At 36.5% G+C, this 27,851-nt stretch overlaps 5 protein-coding genes across 8 annotated transcripts; 2 read left to right on the forward strand and 3 right to left on the reverse strand.

The window, feature by feature from the left end:
• Positions 1–1,754: 1,754 nt before the first annotated feature.
• On the forward strand, positions 1,755–3,724 carry LOC140785670 (uncharacterized). The gene is made up of 2 exons (XM_073133629.1): positions 1,755–2,343; positions 2,453–3,724. Exon 2 carries the CDS (start codon positions 2,710–2,712, stop codon positions 3,550–3,552), a length of 843 nt encoding a protein of 280 aa, XP_072989730.1. The 5' UTR covers positions 1,755–2,343; positions 2,453–2,709; the 3' UTR covers positions 3,553–3,724.
• Positions 3,725–7,783: 4,059 nt separating this feature from the next.
• Positions 7,784–10,550, reverse strand: LOC140786649 (protein XRI1-like). Its single transcript, XM_073135247.1, has 9 exons — positions 10,314–10,550; positions 9,530–9,585; positions 9,316–9,438; positions 9,155–9,243; positions 8,955–9,033; positions 8,773–8,875; positions 8,637–8,677; positions 8,414–8,494; positions 7,784–8,291 (listed from the first exon to the last, which is right to left on the reverse strand). Exons 1-9 carry the CDS (start codon positions 10,343–10,345, stop codon positions 8,014–8,016), a joined length of 882 nt encoding a protein of 293 aa, XP_072991348.1. The 5' UTR covers positions 10,346–10,550; the 3' UTR covers positions 7,784–8,013.
• Positions 10,551–11,667: 1,117 nt separating this feature from the next.
• Positions 11,668–22,404, reverse strand: LOC140787027 (uncharacterized). 3 transcript variants are annotated; one of them, XM_073135768.1, is made up of 13 exons: positions 22,241–22,404; positions 22,024–22,155; positions 20,925–21,317; positions 15,239–15,334; positions 14,754–14,830; positions 13,844–13,923; positions 13,304–13,364; positions 13,125–13,192; positions 12,905–12,986; positions 12,537–12,617; positions 12,369–12,443; positions 12,100–12,219; positions 11,668–12,013 (listed from the first exon to the last, which is right to left on the reverse strand). In XM_073135768.1, exons 3-13 carry the CDS (start codon positions 21,016–21,018, stop codon positions 11,831–11,833), a joined length of 1,017 nt encoding a protein of 338 aa, XP_072991869.1. In that variant the 5' UTR covers positions 21,019–21,317; positions 22,024–22,155; positions 22,241–22,404; the 3' UTR covers positions 11,668–11,830. The 3 variants fall into 3 exon arrangements, with proteins under 3 accessions (XP_072991869.1, XP_072991870.1, XP_072991871.1); XM_073135770.1 differs by having other exon boundaries at positions 11,806–12,013; positions 12,117–12,219; XM_073135769.1 differs by lacking the exons at positions 20,925–21,317; positions 22,024–22,155; positions 22,241–22,404 and adding an exon at positions 15,965–16,100.
• LOC140787028 (uncharacterized) lies at positions 16,703–19,124 on the forward strand. The gene is made up of 3 exons (XM_073135771.1): positions 16,703–17,161; positions 18,471–18,671; positions 18,742–19,124. The coding sequence occupies exons 1-3, from the start codon at positions 16,852–16,854 to the stop codon at positions 18,891–18,893; spliced, it is 663 nt and encodes a 220-aa protein (XP_072991872.1). The 5' UTR covers positions 16,703–16,851; the 3' UTR covers positions 18,894–19,124.
• A 1,010-nt stretch (positions 22,405–23,414) lies between the features above and the next one.
• Positions 23,415–26,924, reverse strand: LOC140787419 (uncharacterized). 2 transcript variants are annotated; one of them, XM_073136325.1, is made up of 6 exons: positions 26,735–26,924; positions 25,927–25,994; positions 25,554–25,831; positions 25,245–25,319; positions 25,102–25,164; positions 23,415–23,793 (listed from the first exon to the last, which is right to left on the reverse strand). In XM_073136325.1, exons 1-6 carry the CDS (start codon positions 26,839–26,841, stop codon positions 23,749–23,751), a joined length of 636 nt encoding a protein of 211 aa, XP_072992426.1. In that variant the 5' UTR covers positions 26,842–26,924; the 3' UTR covers positions 23,415–23,748. The 2 variants fall into 2 exon arrangements, with proteins under 2 accessions (XP_072992426.1, XP_072992427.1); XM_073136326.1 differs by having other exon boundaries at positions 25,554–25,828; positions 26,735–26,916.
• Positions 26,925–27,851: the final 927 nt, after the last annotated feature.

The raw sequence follows: 27,851 nt of genomic DNA on the forward strand, positions 1-27,851 counted from the left end.
ATGCCATTGGACACTTTCTTGTGAGCTGTTTTGTTTTCTTATTGTAATTGGTGAATAAAGTTTATATATATTTTTGGGTTTTCATCTAATAACTTATAAAGTTTTTTTTTTTAAAAGTTGAGTTTTAATATTTGCGTTAACCTTTGTTGCACTTTTAACTATGACTCTCGTATCTCCTAACAAGTAATATCAGAGTCGATGGTTTAATAATTCTAATTTAATAACTCTGATGGACATACGGTCTCTTTGTAAATGAGTCATATTACGTAGTATTCGTATATGATTTGACTAATTAAGCTAAATCTTTTAGATTGAGTTTATATATGCGAGATTGATAATGCAAGCTCAGTTACACTCAGATGGAGCGAGGATCATAATACATAGGATTACTCTGCAAGTTCAATTACACTTGATGGAACAAGAATCCTCGTTTAGGACAATGATACGTAGAATTGACTTATAATATGGGTTCATCATGACTCATGAAGAGCTGTTGATGACATTAAAGACCTAAACTCTTGAGACCGGTGAGTGACAAGAGAAGAATTGGTCATAATGCTTAGTTAAGAATAGTATATTAGATTCGAGGGTTTACATGTAAAATGAGAGATTGTTGAGTGTCGCATATGATGGTTTACTCCCACATTAGAAAAATAGAAAATAAAAATAAAAATAATTATTTGGGTCTTTACGTAATAAACCCATTTTATTTGGACTAGGACTCTATCTGGTCAGCTTGCTTTTATTCTATTTTCTAGTATATATTCTGCTATAGTATAATGGGCCACACATCTTATTATTTAATATCTGATCATGTATGGGATTAAAGATATAATATATTATTTGTATGTTAACTAATAATTTAAATTGTGGGTTACAACTAGTTATCTAATAAATTAAAAATACTTTTGCACATTATATCCTTGTCTTACTTGGAGAAACCTTTATTCGTTGATAGCTGTCAAGGCTCAGGATTTTAAACTATATGTTTTTTTTTTGTTAATCAAGAATAAAACATTTAAATGTCCATATCATTGGATCGAATAATTAGTTAGATAATCTTTCTCTTAAAAAATTAATTAGATATCTAGATTTTATTACATCCCATTATCCAATTTGTGCCCAAATTGTCATACGTAACTCCGCGAGCTATAAGGAGTAAAACCTACTACCTGTGCCCTTCCTAACTTGCTAGGGTTTGCTATAAGATTTTTTTTTTCCTCTTTCAAAGAGTTCACCCTTACTATTGGTGAGATCTCCTCCCATTCCCTCCATTCTCTTAGCCCGAGTGGTTAGGGGAGAGAGCAGAGGCATTTCCCCCTCCGTTTTCTATTTACTTCTTTTTTTTGTTTCTTTCAATCTAAACCTTTTTCTCTCTTGTTACTTTTTTATTCTTATCATTTGCATCTGCCTCTCCCTTACCGCTTGCTCTTGTCAACCATCGTTTGCACCGTTCTCCATCCCTATCTTCATTATTTACTCTGTCGTATTTTTCGTTACTATACTCCACCTACCATTCTCAGTTTGTCGCCATTGTTCAACCCTGCTAGCTGACATTGCTTCCTCATTGTTATTTGTTCACAGCCACTTTCACTCTCATGTTCACTATAGCTCCATTCTCGCTGCTGTCCCCAGCCATTATCCATTGATCTCAGTCGGCATCACTCCCCTCAATTGATCCCTTCCATCCTCAGTGCTCCCTCGTTGCCAACGATAGCCTCGATCTCATCGAGGGTGTTGCCCTCTTGTTCTTTGGCCAACATTTATGTTTTCTTTTTTATCGTCTATTTTCAAATTGTATGTCCGATGTAGATTGGAGATTCATTTCCAATCTATTAGAGATCCATGAAACTACCTGATAAATTGCGATGAATGGCACGCTAATTTTAGGTCTTTCAAGCTATATTCTCTTTATATCTTATTTGTACCTTCTGACTTAATATCTTGTTTCTCTTTGTTATCATGCTTATGATAATAAGCAAGATGTATGTTCTATTTTCCTCTTATTTTGTGTATTTGTGCCTACAATCTTTCTTAAAAAAATAATAATAATTGGAGGTTAGAATTTTCCCCAAGAAATTAGCCTCTTGTCGTTATTACTATGCCCAAACTACCCTCGTCCGATCCGTTACAAATCCCAAGTCCCGAGGTCATTCCGATAATTTACTACATGACCGTTACGCCAACGGACGTTTCAAATAGCGGGAGACCTGTTCCGGACCAACGACTCCAACCTCCCTCATCCGCTTCTCGCTTTCGCTCTCTCTCTCTCTCTCTCTCTCTCTCTCTCTCCCCTCCGTTCCCGAGAAGACGGCGAGGAAAGAAGAGCGGAAAGAAACCCTGGTAAGGAGCTTTTGATCCTTTCCCCTGACACCAAAGGCTTCTCCTTTGCTTCCTTTTTGTCTCTAATGGCGGTTATTTCCTGACTTTTTTCGATTCTTCTGGTGAAAAGGTGGAGAATCTTTCTGCTCTTCGCTCTGTCGCATACGGAAGATTCCGATGCCTGCCGAATTGGGCGTGGATTTACTCTTGGGTGTGTTGGATTTGGTTTTCCGGGCTCGGTTCGAGGTTCCTTGATGTAGAAAGGGAGGAGGAGTTTTGAGGCCCTTGATCGGTTCGAGAACCGCGAATCCTTAGATTTTTCGTTTTTGCTCTTTTGGTAGGGACTTTTGTTGATTTATTGGAGGGAGATTGGATCGAATCGAGGGGATGGAACGGAGGGAGTTCCGGCGAAGCATGACGCTCTCGAATCAGCTCTCGAGTGTGAACTCCTCCAATCTCCGTGATCTCCTCAAGGTCCGGGACGATGACGACAACGATGATGGAGGGGAAACTCTAGATCCTGCGATCCCCGGAGATAAGCCGGTTTCCGAAGGAGGGAGGACCCTCCTCGACATCATCCGAGAGGAGCAGAACGCCGTCGCCGCCGGCGGAGCAAACATCACCAACTGGAGGTCGTTCAAGGATCGCCTCCGCCTCCGCCGCGCCGGCGCCGCCTTCACCACCTCCGCCACTCCAATCTCGGATCCCGACCTCATCTCCTCCGTCCACTCAAACCCCAACCCCAATCCTAACCCTACCCGTAACCGCCTCCTCCCCCACTCCCTCTCCATCCGCCCCGCCAGCGACGAGGTCACCCCACTTCCCGGCTTCCCCGCCGCCCCCGTCGTAGGAGATGAATCCTCGCCGGCGTCGGAAGCGGAGGAGCAGCCAGTGAGGGTATCCCTAATGGCATTACTGGAGCAAACAGATAGGCAATGGAGCAGCGGCGGCATAGGAGACGACGACGAGTTCGCTGCTGATGCGACGGCCGAGACGTCGGCCGCGGCGGCGGAGGAGGAAGAGGAAGGCGGGGAGGAGGAGGAGGAGGATACCGGCGCCGGCGGAGGGATGTATCACGTGTGCTGCGTGTGCATGGTGAGGCACAAAGGTGCCGCCTTTATCCCGTGCGGCCATACCTTCTGCCGTCTTTGCTCGAGGGAGCTCTGGGTTAGCCGTGGTAATTGCCCCCTCTGCAATGGATTTATCCTCGAAATCCTCGATATCTTCTAATCCCCACCACATTATGGTAATTTTCCATCTCAAATTTATGGCCTTTCTAATTAATTGTTATTGATATTACTAAGTTGCACGAACTTGTTGGGGTTGTTGAATTTTGTGGTATCATGTTGTTACTGCGATGCTATAATTGTGTAATAATTTTGTATCTTGGTAAATTCATATATATGATCCATATATATATATATATATCAATTTGGTCTGATTTTAACTTACTATTTTAAACTTAATATTATTCTACTACCCTGTAATTTAAACTAAATTATAATGGTTAATCAATCAGTAATAAAAAAAATTAATTGCCAATATTTATAATTTGGTCCATGTCTCAGTGATGAGTAAAAGAATTTGGTTAAGTTTGGTGGCAATATTACCACTGCTAGTGTTATTTGTTTAGAATTGAGAGTTTTTAGAGATATTTGGTCTCGCAAAAAAATGACAAGGATAGTTGATGGCTAAAGTTCATGCCCATCTGGTAAAATTTATCATTTAGATGATACATAATTACAGTTTTAATCCTAAATTAATCATCAAAAATAATGCAAGAAAACGCCAGAAGTCCAGACTATTATTCTATTGACTCTTGCCAATGTTGGGTCTGAGATAAATAATATGTACTCAATCTTATCCTCGTTCATATGATATTATTTTTAACTTTAAACTAATGATTTCTTAGATGCTCCCTTAAATACTAAGCCTTCGTTCACTTCAAAATTATTATTTTTATTCTAAAATATAATATTTTATTTTAGAATAACAGTTAAATATTATAATAATTATAATTTAAAATATAAATACTATTCATTAAAATTATATTTTGTATTAATTTATCTATCAATTTACTGTATATCAAATCAAAATGTATTTATTATAATTTAATAAAAGTAAAATATTATTTATATATTTTTATATCACATCAAATGTAATTAATATACACATATTCTAAAATACTAGTGAAACATAAAAATAATTATTTCTAGAATAAATTCGTAACAAATAAGAATAATTATTCATATTTCAATCTATTCTATACGTGAAGGACTTAGTAAATCATGGTGCCCCTAATTAAATGATAAATAACCGACGAGGAGAGACAAACTGTCGACCACCAAAAACTCGAATGTCTCATCCATCCTCTGGTATACCCAGTTAGCATAAATTTTATAAACAGCTTACGAGAAATCCTAAGTAATGGTCTTTCCTTGAGGACCACACTGTCCCAGTCCCCTGGCTACAGCTTCTTCAGATACCCACAGTCCTGCTCCTTTTTGTGCTCTAGTAGGAGGACACCAGTGATCAAAGATGGTTCCAAAAAGGACTTTAGTCTTGCATGATCTGGCATCATCATGTAGATGCTTTTCATTCACTTAATTGTTAGGCCATGGTTGTTGGGGAGAGGTAAAGCTGCCTTCTAATTTGTCTCGACTGAAGGATGCATGTGATGCTGTTTCCAAAGGGAAAAGGAAGGAGAGAAAAGAAGAGATCAATCAATAAAAGGAAGTGGGGGGGTGTGCTTGGTGAGCTAATTCTTATGCTCAAATTTGGCTCAGTTGGCAGCTCTTATTTAACTGTCTTGATAGAGATGGCATTGGATGCCACAGAGCTGTGGAGTCCCACTGTTGCCCAGGTGCTGCTGAGCGAAGTTTCGGTGGTGGATAGATCCGAGTACACCGTTTGGGATTACGCACATATAATAATTTTAATATACAAGGAGCATGCATCGAACTGACCTGCACAAGGTTGGCTCAGACAAAATACTAACTTGGTGACATTGGCTTCCAATTGCCGGCTAGGGTTTAAACTTTAAAGCTTAGCCCAGGATAAATCTCCTCTTGTACATATAAACAAGCATGGTCAAAATTTGATAAGAATTGGTTTCTCTTATGAAAAGGTTGAGGGTTTAGATATTTATGAAGATAAATTACATCGAGTGCGTCAGAGCTAACCTATTCAGATGAAAAGATTGATCTAATTATTTAACATAATTATAGAAAAATATTGACTACTCTTAGCAGTAGCTTTATGTTCAATCCACTTCATGCAGGAAACATAGAGAGAAAAGAAAGAAGTACTTGACTTGACGGTGCAGTGACTTAGAGTAAACAACTCAATAGTGTTTCGTTTGGAGCAAATAGTTTGACGGGCGAATTGATTTCAAACTTGAATTGAGCAACTTGATGCTGTGGCCAAACTTGATAGGGCCTATTTTTTTGGAGGACTAGCACAAATGTCAAGCTCATTATCTAAAATAGTTTTGGAGTCTTAATGCTTTTGTATCCATCCGAAAAAATTAATTCTTTATTTACTCTATATCTAGCCTACACACTCTTTTATTACTTAAATATAAAAAGAAAATTTTAAGCATTTTTTAATTATCAACAAATATAAAGGTGAATAAAAATAATATTCTTGAAAGGATAAGAAAAGAGAACTAGATCTATCTATCTATTTACATTCGATCAATGGTTTATTGATCCAGACAAACTGATATAGTTGCTTGATGTGATCGATTAATTGGGACCACGCATGAGAGATCTTATCATGCAGACATGTGATGTAATGTAGGCCAATTTCCTTCAAGGAAAATACAAAATTCACACATTATTAGTGTACTTTTCTGAAGGGCCAAATAAAATAAAAAAGGATTTCTTTTCATGGTCATTGTGTTTTAGGTCATTAAATGGGCTGTAACCTAAACTAGGGTCAATCCTGCATGAAATTATTGGCCCAAACTTGAGTTTTTTTTTTATACTATTATTATTGTGGTCATCATCAACCAGCAGCACAACCAAATTGTCTATTGCATGAAATATATTCAGAAGATTCTTTCTGATCACTTAAAACAACAATGAATATCAGAAGAATAAAAAGCTTTCATCCATCATCCTGTCTCAAGTTAGAAAAGTAGAAATATATTCAATGGCATCCATTTAGTTGATTATTGAATCTTAGAATAGGAATTTAATAAAGAGAAAAGAAAAAAAAATATAGTTTAGTTTTCGTGTCATGTACATAATTAAGCGATAAGCCAATAATTCAGCAACAACAACAACAATAACAGAGATCCAGAAATCTGAATTAGAACCTGAGTCCAGATAAAATTGCAGATGAAGAGGCACCTTGACATAAGGACTCTAATGATGCACTCTCTTAACTGTAAAGAATCACTGATGATGTATTCTCTCTTTATCCACAAAGAATTTAATGCTTGATATATACATTCCTGATCCTCCAGGCTATCAATGCTTTTCCTTCTAGACATTTTCCAATTTGGTTTCAAGTACGAGGGTGAGACTCTAATAACCAGGTCATAAATGCAAAAGATCACTCAAATATATTCAACCATGTAAAAATAACTTCAAATAAGAAAAAGACTTCTGCTTAAGATACTAAACAAGCAAGAGATGCTACTAGAGAGACTCGCAAGATCCAACAATCATATTCAAATATCCCCAGTTACTTGGTAAAAGCATACATCTTTCAGATCTGGTGTGTATCTTAAAGGTAGATACTGTAAGAGATTCTTCTACCTTCTTGCATAACAAGAACAAAGTAACTTTGACTACTCATCAAATTTTTAGCAAAAGTTTCAAAGTCAATTCCAGAATAAATTCTAACAGCTGCATGTAGCAAGAAAGCAAATGCTGAGGATGATAAAGACTTACAGGCTCTATCTCCTTGAATATGGATGTCAACTTAGAATGCATCTCACATGTCCAAAGCAGAAGTACTTCATATGCATATGGTAGAAAAAACACAAACTATGGACAAGACACAATCTGCGGTGCATTCCCAATGAATGGTCGAAGCATAACAACAATTTGGATCTCCAATTATGTGTATGTACCATTAGCACAGTATTGGCATAAGATATTCCAACAGTACAAAAGTGTAAAACAGCAGTTATATGGCAAATGATAAACTTTAATGCCAAAAGCTGTGTGTAAATTTTCATGCTTGTGTTTCCACCTTGTGTCAAGCTGAACATAAGCAAATGATAACTAAAACAAATTGAGGGAATATGGCACAAGTACTAGAAGTTACTAGTGAAGTGGCAAGACTTTTGAATCATAAAAGAGGAAGCCACATAATTCATGGTAAAAATGAAAATCGTACAATTTCTTAATTCAACAAAAAATGATACAAAGGTCAACCAGACCAGATTAGACAGAAGAAAAGTCAAAAGAGGAAGTACTAGAAAAATCAAGTTCTAACGCCAAAAGCATTGCAATGGACAAATTTCATACCATAGAAGGTTCCACTTGGAAGCTCACAATATAAGCCCAAGAAAAAGTTCAAAAGTCATCCAACAAAAGGATCCAATACACACACAAGGATCCAAAGGGAACATGTTAGTATTTCATGAATATCTGACCAGAGCTAATCATGCAAACCAAGAGACTTGAAGTGCATGAGAGGCCAGGCACCCAATATAATTTTAAAAGACCTCTGCAGTCAACCTCTGGTTCTCATGATTGTAATACTGCCTTTACCCCCCTCAGTGCGGATTTTTGTTTTAACAACCACTGGCTTACCAGAGAAAGCTGAAGTGGGATATGGGACTGCTTCCTCCTCCTTGTTATGCTTCAAATTGGAGAGTGGTGGAGCATGAATCCGTCGATTTATGTCACTCAGAGTGAGATCCCCGTGAACTCCACATGGTTTAATAAGGGCAAAAGGATAGGCAACTGAAGTAGTTAACTTTGGTGGAGCCCTAATGAAAGACTTCCTACCTAAAATGACATATAAAGGCATAGAGAATGTACTAAGAGAACAAACGGGGTATGTACAAAATGCAGAGTAAATCTATAGAAAATCAAGTCTTTACTATATTAAGTGGTAAACTTAGACATACCCTTAAGAATTTTTGCACGAATTGGAGTAGGTTTCTCTTGTACTACATCGGCTTCTGTCTCAGGTGAAATGTTGTAAGACCCTAAATATAGCAATAAGACAGTACAGTTTATAAATTTTTAGTGTATGATCTGCATGTATATTGCAGCTAAACAGATGGCACTAAGGAATCAACTACAGCAAATGATGATGAACTAAAGGCATGAAGAAAAAGTTAGACATACCAGGAACATAAGCATGGTCAATCGAAGCCACAGAATTGTTCCTGCAGGAACCCAGAAGATGACAATCCAAGGTTAAAATTTGACATCTTAGGTAACAGAAAAATAGAGGGTAAATTGTGAAAAAGGAAGATCAGACATTTCTTCAGAGCTGCAATGTGCCTCGCTCTCATTCAGGCAATCTATCAACCATCCTTCTGAGGACTGATCCAACTCTTCACAATTCAAGGAGCACTGATTATCTGATATAAGAAAGTATTAGAATAACTCATTAAAGAATTTTGATTGTTCACTTCCATAAAATTCAGAAAGGATGCCTGCCTGAAAAATCAAAATTCCATTGTGAATTCCATTGTACATTGTCTGAAAGTCCATCTTCCATCATTGAACACTCCGTCACCTGAACAAGCATAAGAGTGACAGTCATGATAGGAAAAACAAAGAAAAAGTTGTTTTCCAGTATCTTTTTGAATAGCGAACATAGAATCAGAAGAGCTAATTAGTTCATTGAATATGATAACCTCATTGCTCTCAGAAGTAAATTGCAGCATTCGTCTTCTTTTGACTTGTGAAGACTCTATACATTCCTCCAGTCCTTTGCTACTTTTATCTGAATTCAACTCTTCCACATTACAGCGTTCAAAACATCTCAATTAACATTGGCTAATAGAGGACATCATACCTCCTATATCAGAAACTTGGCAAGTTAAGTCTGCACAATCCTTTATAGGTGTTTGTTCATCCAGAATGTTCAGAAAGTCATCTACATTTTGGTTTACGTCGCCCCACAAACAGTGAGACACATCTGTGGAATAAACAAATGTAAGAATAAAACCTGATTGCAATCTTATCAAGTGTCGTTGAAATGGAAAAAAAAAAACACCAAAGTAACAAACCATCCAATGCAACTCTCTGCAAATCATACTCTTCTCCTCGCCATTCCCACATCTCACTGTTATACATTTCATATCACAACAACAGCATTAGAAAAAAAAAATGGAGTATCCCTAGTCCATGAATATATATACTACATTCATGGGTGGCTAATTTGAAGGAAATTAACTGCCAAAATTTTTTTTCCTTTTCCTTTCCGGACAGATAAAGCAACTTATTTTCACTAGATGGTGAATGAAACAGTTACAAGTGAAAAAAAAAACCCACAAAGTAAAGAATAGTATCACCGAACAGGTCTTTTGATGCTGAATCCATTGCATAAAAATAGATGATTGAGCTTCTTTACAGTGTCACGATAACGCTACTACATATATAGATTTGCGAAATCGATAAAGAAATTGTAAAGAAAAAGTAAGCAAGAAGAACCTATCAATCGAACAGATCCAGTCATCATATGAAAATCTAGTCTATAACCACTAAACTCACATCCTTTTCCGATTGCCCTATTCCCATACCAACATTTCCAAGCAAGAGAAGATTGAAAAGAAAATACCAACACATTAAAACAACCAAAAATGGGAAATAAATAACATCCAACACGAATAACAACATCACCAGGCACAAAAGTAATACATTGCCAAAAACAGGAATTAGGCACCACAAAAAAAAATCACCCATCAACATCACGACGAATCCAATCCCAATCCAATGCCATCAATCCCAAAAGACGAACACTCCTACGAACGGAAATCAAAAGGGAAGTGATTTAGGGAACAAGAAACCCACTTGTGGTTCCCATTGCCGTCACCAAAATCCATCGTCTTCTCCTCTTCCGAATCCTCTCAAGATGCTTCAAATCCAGCAGGTATCCGAAGCAAAGTAAGACAAACAAAAACAAATCTAAAAGCAAAAGAAGCAGTTCTGAGTTTCTACAAGCTTCCCCTCTGTGCTCTCACTCTCATTCTCTCTCTCTCTCTCTCTCTCTCTCTCTCTCTCTCTCTCTCTCTCTATTTTGTTGACAGCGACCATAGCGATCGTAAAATACTAAAAAATAGGAGCCGATAGTAAAAACAGTCAGCAATTAGGGACTAAATATTCCATTCCAAATCAACCTCCATAAATTACGAAAATGTCCATATATAGATGGCAATCCAGTGAGGGTTACTTGTAAATATCGTAAATAGAAGAGTTAGTTAAGTAGCAGTGCGAAGTGGGTCGGGTGTGGGTCAGGCATGATGCTGGATTTTCGGACCTAACTCCGGTTCGGATCCCACTTTACGCTATTGACCTTGAACCAAACCGAACCAAACCACCATGATTTGATTATAAAATAATTACTCAATCATAAAAATAATTTAATTAAAAATTTGGACAATTTCCCTATTCAAATTGCATCGTTCTTTTTATAAGAGGAGAAGCCCAAAATAAATAAATAAATAAATAAATAAAATCATACTCCAAACTATTGTAGGGATTTAACACTAAGATTTTTTTTTTTACTTCAATTTGGCAAGGGACCACAATTAGGTTGGATCGGAGACTAGCATGTGATATTTCAGTAAATTTAAACTACCAATAGGGAGTATGACGTTAAAATAAGATCGACCTTTTGACGTGCATCTATACGCGAATAGACCAAAAGAAAATTATGGCTGCTAATTACGAATTACGGTTGGGAAGCCGGTCTAACCCACTGGAGTTGAACCGGATTTAAACGGTCCAGCAAAAATGTCGGGCCGGACCACTCGTTCCTGACCGGGTCAAACCAGGACGGACTACGGACCACTCATCGGCATGTGTCGTTTTGTATGCGGATGTCCAGACATGGACGTACTGGATGAGATCTAGAGATGAATCGAACGGTGGATCTCGTTACCGCATAGAGAGTTGTTACGCGGGGATTCGTAGGAAGATATTTTCCGTTAAAGGTTGATAGGTATAGTGGGGCCGTTTCCGGTGGAGGAGGAGACACGCTTTAAAAACGTGCACCGCTTTTTCCTGACCGGTTGTGATCTAGAAGTGGGGGTAGAGGCTATCACGTGACCACGTGACAAGAGCCGTTATTTAAACAAGAGTAAAAAATTTTTTTAAATTTTTTTGATCTTTCTATAGTTTTTACTCTTTTTACTTGGGATAAGGATAGGCAGAATAAATCTTTAGGAAATCTCATAATTATGAGTGGAAGCTATAGAAGCTAGACCCCACAACCATTTTAAACGCCACCCTACATATGTAGTTTACTTATTTTCATGATTGATTTGTCCAGGATGATGATCAATTACTAAGAAAATAATTCCCTTTCTTCACGTAGAGAGAAGTCCAAAGAATGGATTGGCCATGGCTGAGTTGAGCTCCATTCCAGCTGTGTTTAGGATTGCCATATCCACATTGGCACTAGGCAAGACCAAGAACGCATTGCCTTCGAGTTTCTTGAATCCACAAAGCTCTAGGAATTCTATCCCTCCTTTGAGGCTGCCCACTCTATCCTGTTGAGAACAAGGATGATGTGCTAAGAAGCAAGAACAGAACAAACTTTGATTAAATTTTACAACTTATTGATCTGCTTGATTACCTGGAATGTTGGATTACCTAGTCGGATCTTCCTAAATTTTTCCTCTTCAGGGTTCTTCGCAACGTTTGCCACAATTCGAAGAAGCGTTTGGAATGCTCTCTTCACTTTGGGATCATCATCCTAATATATTGACGAATCATTCATTGTTAAGCTGAATTTTGAACTAGAAATATAAATAAATCCTTATGTGTATTGGTTTAACAAGCAGCAAGTCTAATGCTAGACTCTCTGGCAGCTAAATGATGTTTCGTAATTGGTGAAAGGTTTACCTTGTGATTCTTCTTTAGAGTTCGTAGACAGTCTCTGAATTGTGCTGCCCTTGTTGCAAGATTAACAGGTTGTCTCTGGGTTATAACAACACAAAAATGTTAATTCTCTCCAGGTATTAAGATATAAAGTTAATCATGTTGTGATTTGACTCATATATCAGGAAAGACCTCTTTCTCCACATGAGCTATTGTGGATCTTGCAGCTCCAGTATTGTCAGGTGGCAAACCAAGCTTTCTCCTTCTTTCTATCTGCATTTAAGATTGACACAATCAAGGTCTTAGGATCCAATTCTATGACAGATAAAAATAAAGGAGTGGAATTTGATTAGCTATTATTGAGATTTTTTTTGTCTAACAACATGCACAAATGAATGATGCTAGGCTTTTAAAAATTGCTGATAATGAAATTAAAAGGACCTTGTGTGATGTGTCCTTCTAAACTCACAAGAAAGTCAACTCATGCAACAAATAGAATGAAAGAGATGATCATGCTAAGCTTTGCAAATTTGCAGGAAACTGTAAGAAGTTTTTACGACCTTATCCTCTGCTAAACGCTGACGTATTTTTTCTCTTGCTCTTTTCTCCTCCTCCTTTTCTTCTTTAACTGTTTCTAACATTCTGCACTAAGAAATGTATTAACAAAGATAGACTATCAGAACGACACTATCCAAATAAGGATATATTGAAATTGAATAACAACTAGGCAAAAAATATCAAAATAATTATTGTCCACAAGGAAAAGTATAAGATACTGACCTCTTTCTTCTATTGTCATCGTCAATTCTCTTTGCCTCCATAATTTCTTTACCCGTTCGTATTCTCTCCTTCACAATGATAAGCAGGGAGTCAGAAGCACAAAAGCCATGCAGTCCGAAGTGTAAACCATGCAAAGAATTACTGAAAAGAGTAGAAGGCATTTAGATAAGGTGGAATACCTTCTCTCTTTCACTTTCCAGTCTTCTGTTCTCTTCTAATTTCTTTTGCCTATCATGCTCCCTTCATGTTCATGCAAATGGGAGACAATAGAAAGAAAATAATTCAGTAATTAATATATGTGCTATACTGTTATATGTATCATCAAGTATTTATTTGTCCCAGAAAAAAGAAAATTAAAAGTTAGATGTTTCCAAGTTATTAAATATGATTGCAACATGGCATGGCAAGAAGATTGTTTTACAGTATATAAAGTATATCATTCTCTAACAGCTTAATCTCATACAAATCAATTACTTTGCATGCTATCAGACATTCAGAGTAGAGGTTTTGAGGTTGAACTTTCACTAATTTGAGTAATTTCTAAGTCCCTGTATTGGGTCTACTGGGAGTCTGATCACAGATGTTGAGTTTAGAATATAAAGGGCATTATACATTGTTCTCCAATTATCTGAGCTTCTGACAGATCTATTTCTTAAAAGTGATTATTATTTATTTGTAGGCATTCTAGATAGTAACTTGGATCGCAAATAAAGGCAAACCGTAGCTGTTGGGCTTTGAGCTTCACTTCTTCTGGAAACGGAACTGAATTTTCACCTTCAACGACAACATTTATTGTCACCTGGAAGGGCATAATAAGCAGATCACCTTATCACTTGTCTCGTACAAGGTAAAATGTAAAGTTGCTTTGCAGGATCACCGTTATTATTTTAACCTAAATAACCTTGGTTGCAAAGTAGGTAAAACAATTAGTACATAAGAGAAAAACCAAAGACTATCTCAAAGCACTGGCATCCTAAATGAACAAGGAAAATTATCTAGGTATAATTTATAAATTCATCATTTCAGACAAATTTTTGCTGAGATAGTAATAGATAGACCTGAATCAAGAATAATTATAAGAAGATTAAGAAAAATTACCACATATCAGCGATTTATTTTGATCATCCATAAATGAAATGGTACCATGTCTCATCTATATATTTTTGTCTTGCATGGCTCCTAAAGTAAGCTATGGCACCTCTTTTTTCTGAAGATGTGTGATCCATTAATTTAATAAAACTACTTCTATAAATATAGAAGTATATAAGATTGAATGAACCTAGTGATATCATATCTACTGACTATCAAATCTCAGATGTGTATGATAGGCCCAGATATGCTAGAAGAAACCATAAAAGTTAAGTTCATAAAACATTAAGAAGAAAATCTAAAGGTAGGTTTTCTTTTTTTGTTTTTTGTTCTTTAGAACATTATCATACCTAACCTCATGCTTAGCATATTACACTAACTTCTATTGCAGTTATTTTACTGATATTGGACAGTGATGATGCAGGACTTCATTGTAAGTATACAATCTATAAAAATGAAACAGAATAAGAAAATAAACTTTGTCCTGAATTATAGAGATCCATAAGTTAGTGGAACAAAAAATCATTAAGTGTAACATACCAGTGGTTTCTGATCAATATCTGGATCATGCTCATGTTCCATAAGCCAATCTATGGCACTATCAATACTAAGATTACCTGAGAAGAGCAATGCATGGAAAGAAGCTGATCTTGAGATGTTACTTAATTAAAATCTTACTTACTGAGAATAAGTAATATAACAATAGAAAGAAATATATTTTATCCCCCCCAATCCCCATTCATCAATTAGAAGCATATATCTTCACTCGACCAGTTTACTTTCTATGACAACCTGTATAAAATTTCTTCACTCAAATCTTGATGAAGAACCATTTGTTTGAACTACTCTCCCAAAATATTAAAGAGAACCATAGCAAAGTAATGCACGATTTCAATGATATTTACATCTGCCAGAGAGAATGAACCATTTAACAGCTACTTCTTTAGAGTAACACAAGAAGATGATCATGATGGCTTCTGATTGAGGGAGTAACTTTTAAGGAAATACATGTTATTAAGACTTACCCGAAGAATGAAGTGCTCTAGTTGCACGAGCAGTTGGAAACCCCATTGATTCAAGTTCTTCAAGAATTCTTTTGTTAACTTCCAAGATCGCCATTTCTGACAAACATGATGCAACCAACTCATTACAACAATTACTATTACATTAATCAAGGTAAGCCTAAATTTCCTAATAATATCTCTAGACGCTAGTTCATTGTTCATGAAAGTTCACAAGAGTATCAAAAAGGCTTTATGATGCTTGACCAGGAAACTCGGGTCAAGTAAAGGAAGAAAGTTTACAGACAAATGTAGTAGTAGCAATACCTAACTGAAAACAAAATTTTCGAGTTTCTTTTCCTTGAGCTGTTGAGCATGGAGCGATGTAAGATAATTTACATTTGAAGAATTCTCTCTATATTATTATTCATTTCAAGAAGAAACAAAACATCCATAACAAAAAGAAATCCATATTCATATCTGCTTTCACCCGACTCACATTTCCCTATACATCTAGTATGTTATTAGGTCCAAATTTTAGATAAAAACGTAAATATTCGAATGCAATAAATTAGCTACAGAGAACCACAAAATCAATTACTTCTTCTGTCGTCAAAATGCACAAATTGAAACAATATAATATGTCTCCGCTAACTATTCGTGCAAAAGGGTATGCTAGAAAAACCCACAAAAAATGCCTAAGAATTCAATAGAAAGAGAAGAATAAAATTATGAAGGAGAAATATATACTATTTCAAATTTACTCAGCTTGCAAGAAGGTCAAGGCTGTGGAATCCGAGAATAGGTGAGCAAATGTGGCTCCTAGGGGCCTCCTTAAAGCTCTTTAAATGGAGCCTAAGACACGCACACACACAGAGAGAGAGAGAAAGAGAAAGAGAGAGAGAAGTATAATACTTTGCTTCTTGTTTACTTCATCCTTCTCCTTAGTTTACTTCATCCTTCTTAGTTTTTTTAGCTGTTGCTGCTTGCTATGCGGTATTTATACCTCCCTTTCCTGTTGGGTTTTTTGCATTTATAGTTGATTTTTTTTATCTAAGGGAAAGTCACAGTTCATTCACTTCCAATAATATATCAAGATAGCATGATATACATAAATTTGACGTAAGTTTCGCATAAAAAAAATATTAAACCCACAGGCAAAAAATAAAAAATAAAATACATCTCTAGTAATTCATAAGAATAAAGGGTCTCGAATCAGCTTGTATCAGTAATTCAAAATATAACTTTATAAATTCTGAAAGATAAAAATATTATCGATATAAAACAGATGAAAGGTAAAAGAAATTTACAAATAATATAAAATTAAGATCCCATAGTTTTATAGGCTATTTTTCAAAAGAATTAACTCAATTATCTTAACCATACAGTGGGAAATGACTAATTTCTCTGCGTAGCCTATGCGTAATTCATCAAATTAAACCCTATATATATATATATATATATATATAGGGAGAACTATATCATAATAATAGTGTATAGTTTGTTATTATTATTTTTTATAACGAAGACGTTTCCAGAGACCGAGTGAGAACTGAGAAGTAAAGCCTATTTTTTTATTCTTCTATTTTTTTATTCTCTCGACTTCCTTCTAGTCGCCTCCACCTTACTCGCGTCTCATGCCCTTCGAACCCGCCACCACCGCCGCCGCAACTATTAAGCTCCTTCTCATCCCCGCAGGCGGCGGGAAACCTGCGGCGATCGCCGTCTCGGGCGACGGAGGAGTTGACCTCGGCGCCGTCGGCCGCGCCGTTGGACTCGAACCCTCCTCGGTCCGGCTCAACGGCTACTTCCTCAGCCGCGGCGCTGACCTCGTCTCGGGGCTCACGTGGGCTTCCCTCCTGTCCTTCTTCTCCGCCCGTGGTCTCCCCAGTGGCGTCTCCGGTGGCGACCCTATCGCCGTCCAGGGGAAACCAGCAGCTGTCTCAGGTCTGGACGACTGTGATTTCGTTTTCTTCTTCTTTTTCTTATTTCTGCGTGAAAAAAAATTAATTTTTGGGTATTTTGAAAGTTCTTATTGTTTTTCTGATGCCAGAGTATGCCTCTAGCTTTGCTTTTATTTGAATTTCGACTTTCTGTATAGAAGTTGGTAGCGTTTTCCTAGTGCCTAAAACGTCTAGCTTGTAGATTTGACAGTGGGAAATATTGAGATCTTGCTAAACCAAACTGGAAGCAGTATGGTTAGTTTGAATAGTGACGTTTTTTAAGGTTTTTTTAATCACTCGTCACTTGTTATTTGATGAGGGAAATCAAAAGTGCAACGCTCTTTAGGGATTAGGCATTGGAAAATGTAATGCTATAACAGAGCTGATGGAGTTAGGTGGATAATTTATAGTTTGCAAATGTAACTCAAGATTATGGAAGTATAAAGCATGTTGATAGAAGAAAGCAAAGAAAGGCAGTCTAGTCAAAGGAACAAAAGAGAATCTCTTAAAATCTATAATTACATGGTGATCTGAAAAAAGAAGAGAAAACAATAATCGAGTTGTACTTGTATGCCTCTACTTATGAACACATCATATGACGTATGGACATTTAACCATGGCGGTTATGTTGGGAGCTTGTAACATTGATGCTTATGATATGATCCAAGAACTAAATGACTTTCCTGACTTAATAGATGAAATCTTTGCATCTCCTTTCTGTCTTCCAAATCATTTAATGAATTCTTTGTTCCAACTAACTCCATTTATTTTCTCCTACTCATTCCAATTTTCTGGTATTCTCTTTGCTTTGCATCACAGGTTCTAAATATTCTGTGATTTACATAGGTTCTAAGCTATCTCAATAATCTACTTTGACTTGCTTAGCATGATAGTAAAGTTCATGGCATTGTACCTTGTAGTGGTGAGTTACCACAGGGAACAGCTTTCCAGTAATAGAGATAAGTTTGTGCATGTCTTAGCTTTTTGGATACACTGGCTGGAGCCTCAAGCACTAGGCAATCTTTTCTGCTTCGTAAAAGACTAATGAAACATTGTTTTTATTAACTTAACTCTCGTGATTAAATATCCTGGAGATACTTTGAACTCATGATGTCGAGGAGAACCTCATGTTTTTTGTAAGCTGAAACATTTTCTTATGACATGTTCATTTGGTTTATCTCATATCAGCTCTCAATGTTGGATAGGAGGTTAGACTTTTCCTGTTCTGAGATATTGCGATACCATTGTACATATATATATGTCTGCTTTGAGAACTTCTGATCTGAATTTTAGTGCTCCTGTTTTGAATGTAGATCACCTCTCTTTCAAGCGCAAATGTTGTATAGAAAACGAAAGCCCTCTCAAAAGGAGCAGGGTAGCCCATAATGACTCAGCTTTCTTGGGAAGTGGGGATGGGCAACTGAATGATTATGGCAACCTTTGTACCAAGAGGGGACTCAGGCTGGAGGACAACAATCCTGCCAAGAAGAGGAAACTGGTTGGCTGCGACTTAGGTAACAAACCTAGTGAACTATATTTGATCTTTAGTATAAGAGCATGCACTTAATAACATCTTCTTGTCAGGTTCTCTCAATGAAGCATCTAAATTGCCACCAGTTGCAAAAACAATATTCTCTTACAACTGCATCAGTGGCCGTGGAAAGCGTCCCAGAGAAGATGAGATGGTCTCTGCTCTTTCTTGTAATGAGTCAGATAACGCCATCTTGCTAAAGTAATGGATATGAGCAGTGTTATATTGCATCATCTTAGACTGGATGTATGGATGGGATGAGTTCTGATGTTGAAGAAGTTTGGAGATGGAAGTTGGGAAGAACGTAATAGTACTTCAAAAATCTTTGTATATTTGTAACTTTTACTTGCCATTCGTGACTAATATGTTATAGGGTGTTGGACTGTTGGTTAAGGTAGCAAAAGTAAACGTTAATAAAATGTATTCCCTTAGATAATTTCTTTTTCTTTCTTGGTGGAAAGATTTTAGATTTCTCAAATATTTTTAAGCAAACAAGTTGTTCAATTGGCTAATTTAGCACACGAGTGACTTATTAGAGTGGTTCTTTACTACAGTAGCATTAATAAATGGGTCCATGATACTGTTCTACCTTAAACTTCACCAATTGGAATATGTTATCGTCTTCTGCCCTTTAATGCCTAAATAATAACACTGCCTTCAATCTCTTCAAATTTCTATCGAAAGATATGCTTGCAAACAAAGTACCATTGTAAACAGATCAGTCAAATATTATTTTGTCAAACATTATAAATCACAACTATGGTTGCCTACAATTACTGTTCTTCCCACTTTCAATCGATAGGAATGATGCAACCAGAGGACATACAAAATACTTGCATTTAGAGATCTGAAAGGCACACGACTTCTCTGTAAGAATTTGCTTGAGAAACAGTATGCTACTGCTGGGGATGAAGCTTGAAAGATTGTCAACTCCACTAAAAGATAATCTATCTGAATGTGATCTGCTGCGATATCGTGGGTTAGGCATCAGCAACCAGTTATCAGTGGACAACCCTTTGGAATCAAAGACATGGTCAAAACCAGCTCACTACCGCGAATTGTGTAATGTAATGCCTTAATGCATCATTAGTAGGTAATATACGAACATAGAGTAAAGCATGGATGGCATTCCCAAATACAGTTTCAGGACCGCGTAAAAGGACTTGTTCATCTTCTATTCTTTAGATAATTGACAGTGGTGGTCCATTACCAAAACATAGCGCCGCAGAGATTCATCAAGGCAAGGACGGAAGCATTACTTTGTCAAAGGAGAAGAAGCTGACCCGGCCATGATTAACATAACAGAATTTAAGGGGAATGCCACTGCATTTCTTCTCGAGAGTTTCTACTTCTTTTCTAGAGGGTGGTTTGTCCCTGCAACAGAAATTGACAAAACAAGATGCCACTTACAGGGGTGTGGAATAAAGGGGGCAGTCATATATATCTTTTGCAAGCATATCCTTCAGTAGAAACTAGGAGGAGATTCAAGGTGATGCTATTATCTGGGCATTATAAGCAGAAAGACGAGAGCATATTCCAATTGGCAAAACTAAAAAGTACAATCAATGCAACATTTTCTTCCTAATCAAGTTGAGAGACTTAAGACAATTCTCTTCAATAGAAGGTACTCTATTCACAACATGCTAAGTAAACATTTGGCCTATGGGCTATGGCTGTATTGTGCTTGAGCTGAAAAGATTCCATAAGTTGCCTTCTTTTTCCAAACAAATAACCTTGGGAGTTGGAACACACTATCCTTTCCTTACGCTTGGAACCTGAAGCTAGGATTGGAGAAAAGCACTAACGTCAATGAACTTTCTGAAGTTAGCTCTGAGGATCCTTTCTGTTCTGACAAGGATGCCTAACCATCTGAATTAATAGCTCATCTTCCCCTAATGTTGTTAACCTTCTTCTTAATGTCAAGTATTCACCCTACTTACATTGTGATAGATGCTTTGCTTACCAACCTTTCTTGAGAGAAAAGTATGATCAGGTAGAAAGTCCAAAATATCTGAATGCTAGTTACTTTGGTAGTTTATGATAAGCATAATATGACGTACAATAGAGACCTTATGTGCCATATTGAAATACTAAAGAAGACATTATGAAGAAAGATATCTTTTCCTGTAAGGGGAAAATCATATAGCCTTAGCAGTTTTAGATGTTCATACTTGCATCAAATAAAATTTAAGAGTTAAATACCATTACTCTGTAATTTCAAGTGGCAATGTATTACCTGAGTAGACAAAGAATGAAGCTTGGGTTGCTGGGGGAAGATTTTCTGAACTTGCTATTTGGTAGATAAATATCAAAAGCTGGATAAATTTCATCTATGTGCATGCCCTTGAGCAAATCCGTGATGACAATGTTGTCTTCCACCTCTCTATCTGAATTTTGATCGCTATTTTCTGTGCTTGGTAGAATACTAGAAACATGACAGTTTTGTTTCATTGTCCAGGGAAGCCCATGACGTCCAACAACGTAACCAAGTAATTTCAAATGCTTATATGCTTCAAAGAACTCCCAAGAGCAGCCATACTTTCCTTCAGCAATCTTCTTGTAAATCTCTTCCATTCCAAAGTGTGTACCATCATCATCAAGGACTAATCCCCCCTTTTCTGCTAGAAATCTACAAGTGATTGCAAACCAGTTAGGCTCTCATTCTTATAGAGGGCAGAAGCAACACAGAACTTGTTCAATGTCTTATGTCATATGGCAAAAATAACTTAGTGTCTATTCCTAGAATAAATGCAAATGGATTCAATACTGAAGTCTGATGCTAAGTTGGTAGTAGAAAAACAAAACCACTTGTCTAATAAGCCACATGAATTGCTAACGAATTCTGATTTTGCAAACCTTGCTGCTAGTCAATCTAGGAAAATAAACTTTACTACTATTAACTTGTAATTAACGTTTACTTACATCAATCAAACTGAGGAACAGTCAAGAGCAAGCTAACACTGTCCAATTTCTCTATCTCTTAGAAAAGCTGAAAAGGAGAAATTTTGCGTACATGGTACAACAGCTGAGGGAGGAACATCTAGGAAAGAACTGACGGAGAACTGTTCCACCCAAAGCTCAGTGTTTCATTCATAAAGAAGTAAAATATATATTCCTATTATTGCTCGATTTATGAAAAAAAGAAGAAGCAAAACTATAACATAAAATCTTGACGAGATATTGTAATATAAAGACCAGAACGATTAGAATGTAAAAGAACAATAACCCAGAGGAAGAGAGCGTGATTTCATAATGCGAAATACGGCACATTGACGAAGGAATGTTACACATAAACGACTGAATTGAAAAGCTCCACCTCTAATCCGCATACATACACGATTTCTTCAATGTGGCAATAAAGCTTCCCGTTCCTGACCACTCCGGTCGTGGTCCACATGCTGCCCTTCTTCTCTATAACCTCTCCCATTCCCATCTCGTCGATCCACCGAGCCCGCGACACCTCCTTCCTTCTCTTGATCAAGAACCAACGAAATAACCACAAAATCCCACGAAATAGAACCGAAAAGGATGGGCAGAGACACTGAGCTATACCTGAATTGGGGCCTGGAAGGAGACGGTTTGCTGATAGAAGAGCTCGACAGGAATGGATTCTGGTGGTGCTCTTCTGGGTCGTCTTCCTCTCCTTCTTTTGGTTCTCTTCCTCCTCTTCTTCCACCTCTTGTTCCTTCCACTGCTCCGTCCATCTTGGTAACGCCAAAAAGAGTCCTTTTTTAGTTGGAACTTAGTAGAGTTGGGCTGATTCATGTCTTCCAAGTTCTAACTCCAGATTCGAGTTTAGGTTTTCTTTTTTCTTAAAGATTTTTTACATAATGACTACCCTTGTTCTTCAAATAAATTTTTCAATACTTAAATCTAACTAATCCCAACTAAAACACAACTTATTATTTTACACTTACATAAATTATTAAAAATATTTTAAAAGCTATCTAATATAATACCCAACAATATAAGATAACGAATATATCTCATTTTATTTAAGATAATAATTATTAATAAATATTTTACACACTAGGCTTTAAAAGGGACATTTTAATTAGTTACATGTGTTTATTAATTTTAATAATAATTTGTTAGAAATATTCAGTTAAAAATTAACAATAGTAATAATTCTAAAAGAGTCAAAAAAAAAAAATTAGTAACAATTCTGATATTTAAAAAATGTAGTAGTAATTATCATATTTTAAAAAATTTCAGTAACAAGTATAAAAATCCTCTGTTTTTTTTTCTAGAGAGAGAAATAGTTCGATGATTTTTATAAGTTTTTCTAATAAAAAGGTAAGAATAGCTGAAGTTGTTGAGAAGTGCTTCGGCCCTTAAACCCAAATTATAGGGCCCATAATACTAGTAGTCAGGCCCGGGATGGATATCTTTTAGATTAAAAAAAAGAGAGAGAAATATAGCAGCACTACAGCAGCCATTGTTTGTTTTACCTTGAGGGTTTTTTTTTCTAAATTTTTTCCTTAAACAGATCCAAATAATAAATATTAGGACAGTAGTTATGAGGTTATGCTTGAAACTACAACATTAAAAGGAAGCAAATTTTAAGTACATTAACCACACTCACGAGGCTGGCTTCTTTCTCTCAGTAACTCATGCACCAATTCATTCAATAGCGCATGTGATACTTCTTTATCTTGTACAAAGGGATCCAGAAGCAGGCATATTGAAACAGATTTTTCGAACATTAGCAATCTGACAGCATGCCTTTCAAAGCTTGAAATGAAATTACAAGTTAGAATCAACATTTTTCATACAGTTCAAACGTTTCTACACAAGCTCTGTGTTACCCATTCTTATCAAAAAGATTGCAAGATACACATGGGCAGAAGAAAACTTTTTCACAAAACAGAATCTACTGATGAATCTTGAATTAAAGAAATAGAGCGTTGCATTTAAACTGGATGTCAGGATGTCAAGCAACTCGAGCGCTGTTATGGTGTGTGATGACTTATCCTCGGTGCCACAGATCGTAATGTCATCCACTGCAAGCAGCACCGACAGCATAAGTGATATCTTAAAGGCTACTGTTTACCATTGATCTAGGTTCTGGAATTCAATGCTAACAGTATCTTCTTCCTGGGGCCCTGGCAGTACATAAAGTTAACCATATGAGAAGAAAAAGGTGAAGAAGCTAAATGCACCATGCACAAAGTTCATGAACAGTGCAGTAAATTTACATCATAAAAAAGTACCAGGATTGACGAGTGAGAATGAACATAAAGAGTAGGCAGATATTAAGGATAACTTGGGATTGATCAAATTAGTAGGAGAGGTGTACAACATATGAATCAAAAGTATACTAACCATAAAGTTGCTATATGCAATATCTAGTTCAGAATGTCAACTAGTAACTTTCTGGCCTGGCCTGGCCTTTCTTGACTCTGTACCATGGGACTACCAAGAGGGGAAAAGGTAGGTTTATACTAGAAAGCTGACAGCCTACAATCAATAGCATGTGGTGGACCAAGGAGGATATACAAAAGAAAGAGCTCTGGTAGAGATGGCTTTATAGTAGGATCCATCAGCATTGAAGAATTCAAGCAAAGTCACGGGTGTGCAAGTGAAGGACAAAAGCATAGGAAGACGAGGAGGGAGAACAACAAGATGTCATATTGTCTGCCGACAAGCAGGAACTAGTCAAGCTCAAGGAGCAAACCAAACTCAAGCTTGGGTCGTACACAAGCTTACATCGAGCAAAGTGATAAAAATTAATGGGCTTATTTGAAGAATTCCCTAAAGAATAAGGTCACTTATTAATCTGTAATTGACAACAATCAAGCCATCTTTTGAGATGTATGCCCCTATTGTGGAACAATTAATATATAATGTCAAACAGTATACTAATCCAACTGAACAGAAAAACTAGATCAAGCTCAAGCTCTATTCAATTTTCAAGCAATCTAACTTGGCGATCACTATCAATATCAGGTCAACTTCAAGCTGAAGACTAGCTGCACAAGGATGATTCACTCATTTAAAAGACCTAGTTAATTTTGACCTAAGTGTGAAAATATTCATACAAAGTTCATAATTTATAATTTTATAGTATATAAATAACTTTTCATGTATATGTAGCACACAATGTCTATGACCCTTGGACTTTGTATGCTTTGAGTTTAGGGATTCCCCTTAAACTGGTTCAGTAATCAAATATTTTTTTATCTTTTCTGTATCTAATCAAGCTTACTCTTTAAAAAATTAAGAATAAAAAATGAGACTGACTAATCGAGTTCAGAGCTTAGTCTCAAATCAAACAAGGCCTTGAGCCTTCGGGAATATATATAACAACATTGCATTTATCCCAAAATCAGAAAAATGACCAGATATACTATCTATTAAAAACTTTGTTGTCTCAACAACACTCCAAGAAAATGAAGGAACTTTCAACTTACCATTGGAATTCCTAGAGACTTTAAATCTGCATCCGTCATGTGCTTCATCGCAGCCATGTCAACCTACAAGAGATTTATTACCATTTGAAAGTCGATAAGCCAATATTTTCACAATGCAAAATGAGAGTATCGAGCAAACATACCTCTTCTGCCTGGAACGTTAATGTATACTTCTCCAGACCCAGAGAATTTAGTAGATGATCAACTGACAATTCAGCCTGGATAGCTCAACAATTAAATAAAGAAAAAGACTAACAGTCAAAAGGTATGAGATGTTGGATTGATGGATTATAAGTATGGAGTTCAGCTTGGATCTCCAACCATTCTTTTGTGATTAATGAATTAATTAGCTACCATTGTCAAACAAAACGAGTGAAAAAAAATTAATATATATATATAACTACAGAAAGGATCAGAGATTATAAGAATAATATAGTTTAGAGGACATCTACCTTTTCCTGACCCTGCTTCCTAGAGGTAGTTGGAGCAGTGACATTCTTGGTGACTAGATTAGTAGCTTCCACAGGAGGGATTCTCTTTTCGGCAGGTTTAGCATTCTCGTGTATTGGCTTTGGTTTCAGTAATCCTGCATTTGCAGGCTGAGGGCGCATTGTGCCAGATAGCCTGTCACGAAGATCTTGCACACCTGATACCTTTCCAACTTGATAAGCCGGTTGTGAATCTTTTCTCTGGAGCTTCACTCTAAGATCCCTGATACCAACTTCAGCTTCTTCATGTAGAGTTAGAAAAGAAGAGAAAAAACATCACTTAGAAGGTTAAAGTTAACAATCATTCAGTATTATTTGCATTTTACTACATTTATACTTGAAAATTGTGGTCCTCTGCTATCTGTATAAAGCTCATGCCTCCATGTACCATCATTTTGGCGGTACCTGTAAAATGACCTCTTAAATCAGCTATGAAATTTGAGTCAATTCATAAAACCAAACACACTCAAGGCCATTATAGAGGAATCATTCATGAACCAATTAAACCTGAAAAACAACCTAAAATACTCGTCACTCCGGATGTTGCATTTCTCCAAGAAACCTAAGTCTACCATGATGATTTCAAGTAACATAGATTCACTAACATTCGATAATTCAACATGGCTTAACATGTGTTTGCTAAACAAATCAGCCATCAACTTCTTCCACTTTCTAATTCGATAATTTTTCACCAAAATCTGTAGTCATAAGCATGTATAATATCCAAATTAGTTTATCTTAAAATGCTCCAGCAAATCTCTCTCACTAATAAATTATCTGTTAACATTCACCTTGAACTTATAACAAAGTATATCAATAATCTTTTAACCAAAGTTTTCAGCCACAAGTCGTACCTACCAACTAGCAATGTAGCAACCCGCGAAGCTAAAAAGAAGAAGAAAAACACTAACCATAACGTTGAATTTCTTCATTTAAAACTTAAACAAACAGAAAACAGAAAACAGATAAAAGAAACCTATTTGGATACGACCCAGTTGCCATAACTCCATTATGCTCTCCTATCCCCAATTTCCAGACTTAACAAGCCCTAGAGCAAGCTTTCTTGCAATCAAACGAAGTTAAATCAAGTAACGTAAATAAACAACGGAAGGATCTAATTGCAGATCATGAGCTCGAAACCGAACCTTTTCGCGTCGTCCGACCTCATCCGGCCGAGATCGTCGGAGATGCCACCATAAAGGCGATCTCTGATGGATCTTTTCGCCCCAGCGACAACTTTATCAGCATACATCTTGGATTCGTACCCTCGAGGTTGGGAGGGAGGTAGGGTTTCTTTATGGAAGGAGGGATAAAGTAGGAATTACGAGAAATGTTTTGGGTGTTTCTGGCATCTCAGAGTTACTCCATGGAGGTGCCAGGTGCCTTCTTCGGGTAGTTGATCCTCTGCAAGCCCGATTGCAGAAAATTACTACAACCCGTATCTTTCTACGGTCGGCCCAACTGAAATAATTGGGCTGGGCCCAGATAAAGCTTGATCCATATAACCATCGAACTTTCTTCTTTCCTTTTTTTTTTTCTCTTTTTCCTGAACTATTTTATATAACCTATTTATTTATTTTTTGTAACACTCCAAACCTCTACTATATAAAACTCCTAAATGTCCATTATGTTATTCTCTTTGTATATATTTTATTGTAGGAATTGTTTTACTCTGACCTCATATTTTTTACAGGGAATATGAGATATTAAATGTTGAGGGGGAGTTAAAAAAATTATAAATAAGATGATCTAAATAAAAATAAGTAATAATTTAGAGGGTTAAAGGGTAGGCGACCCTTCTTTTTATCTACTATTTAACTTTCTATTCACAATCAAGTAAAGTACATTAGGAGATTCCATAGACATCATCTTTGGTATTGTTAATGACATCAAAAGAATTTAATGTCGGCAAACATCGACTTTTATTGATTGCCTTTTATTTATTTTTATTTTTTTTGAAAAAAAAATTAGATGTCAGTTGAACAACATTAATCACATTTAATTTAATCAGGTAAGATAGTGAGAAAGTTCCCAAAGTTGAGCTTTAGATCTTGTACGTTTAAATACTTCAAAAATAGGATAAAAAAAATATTAATTACTATCTCTATTTTGGCCCACCATGCTCTCAGTGCCATTTTCATTAGATTAATTATGCATTAAATGGACTTTGGACTCTTACGTCTGTGTCAAGTTGTAAATATCTTTTTGGTGCAAATGCCTCCCAATTGACAGATAATATGTTCTTCAGATGACTTGTTTAAC

Source organism: Typha latifolia, chromosome 4 (genome assembly GCF_019914945.1).
Source record: "Typha latifolia isolate L0001 chromosome 4, TyphaL0001v2, whole genome shotgun sequence".
Classification (NCBI taxonomy): domain Eukaryota; kingdom Viridiplantae; phylum Streptophyta; class Magnoliopsida; order Poales; family Typhaceae; genus Typha; species Typha latifolia.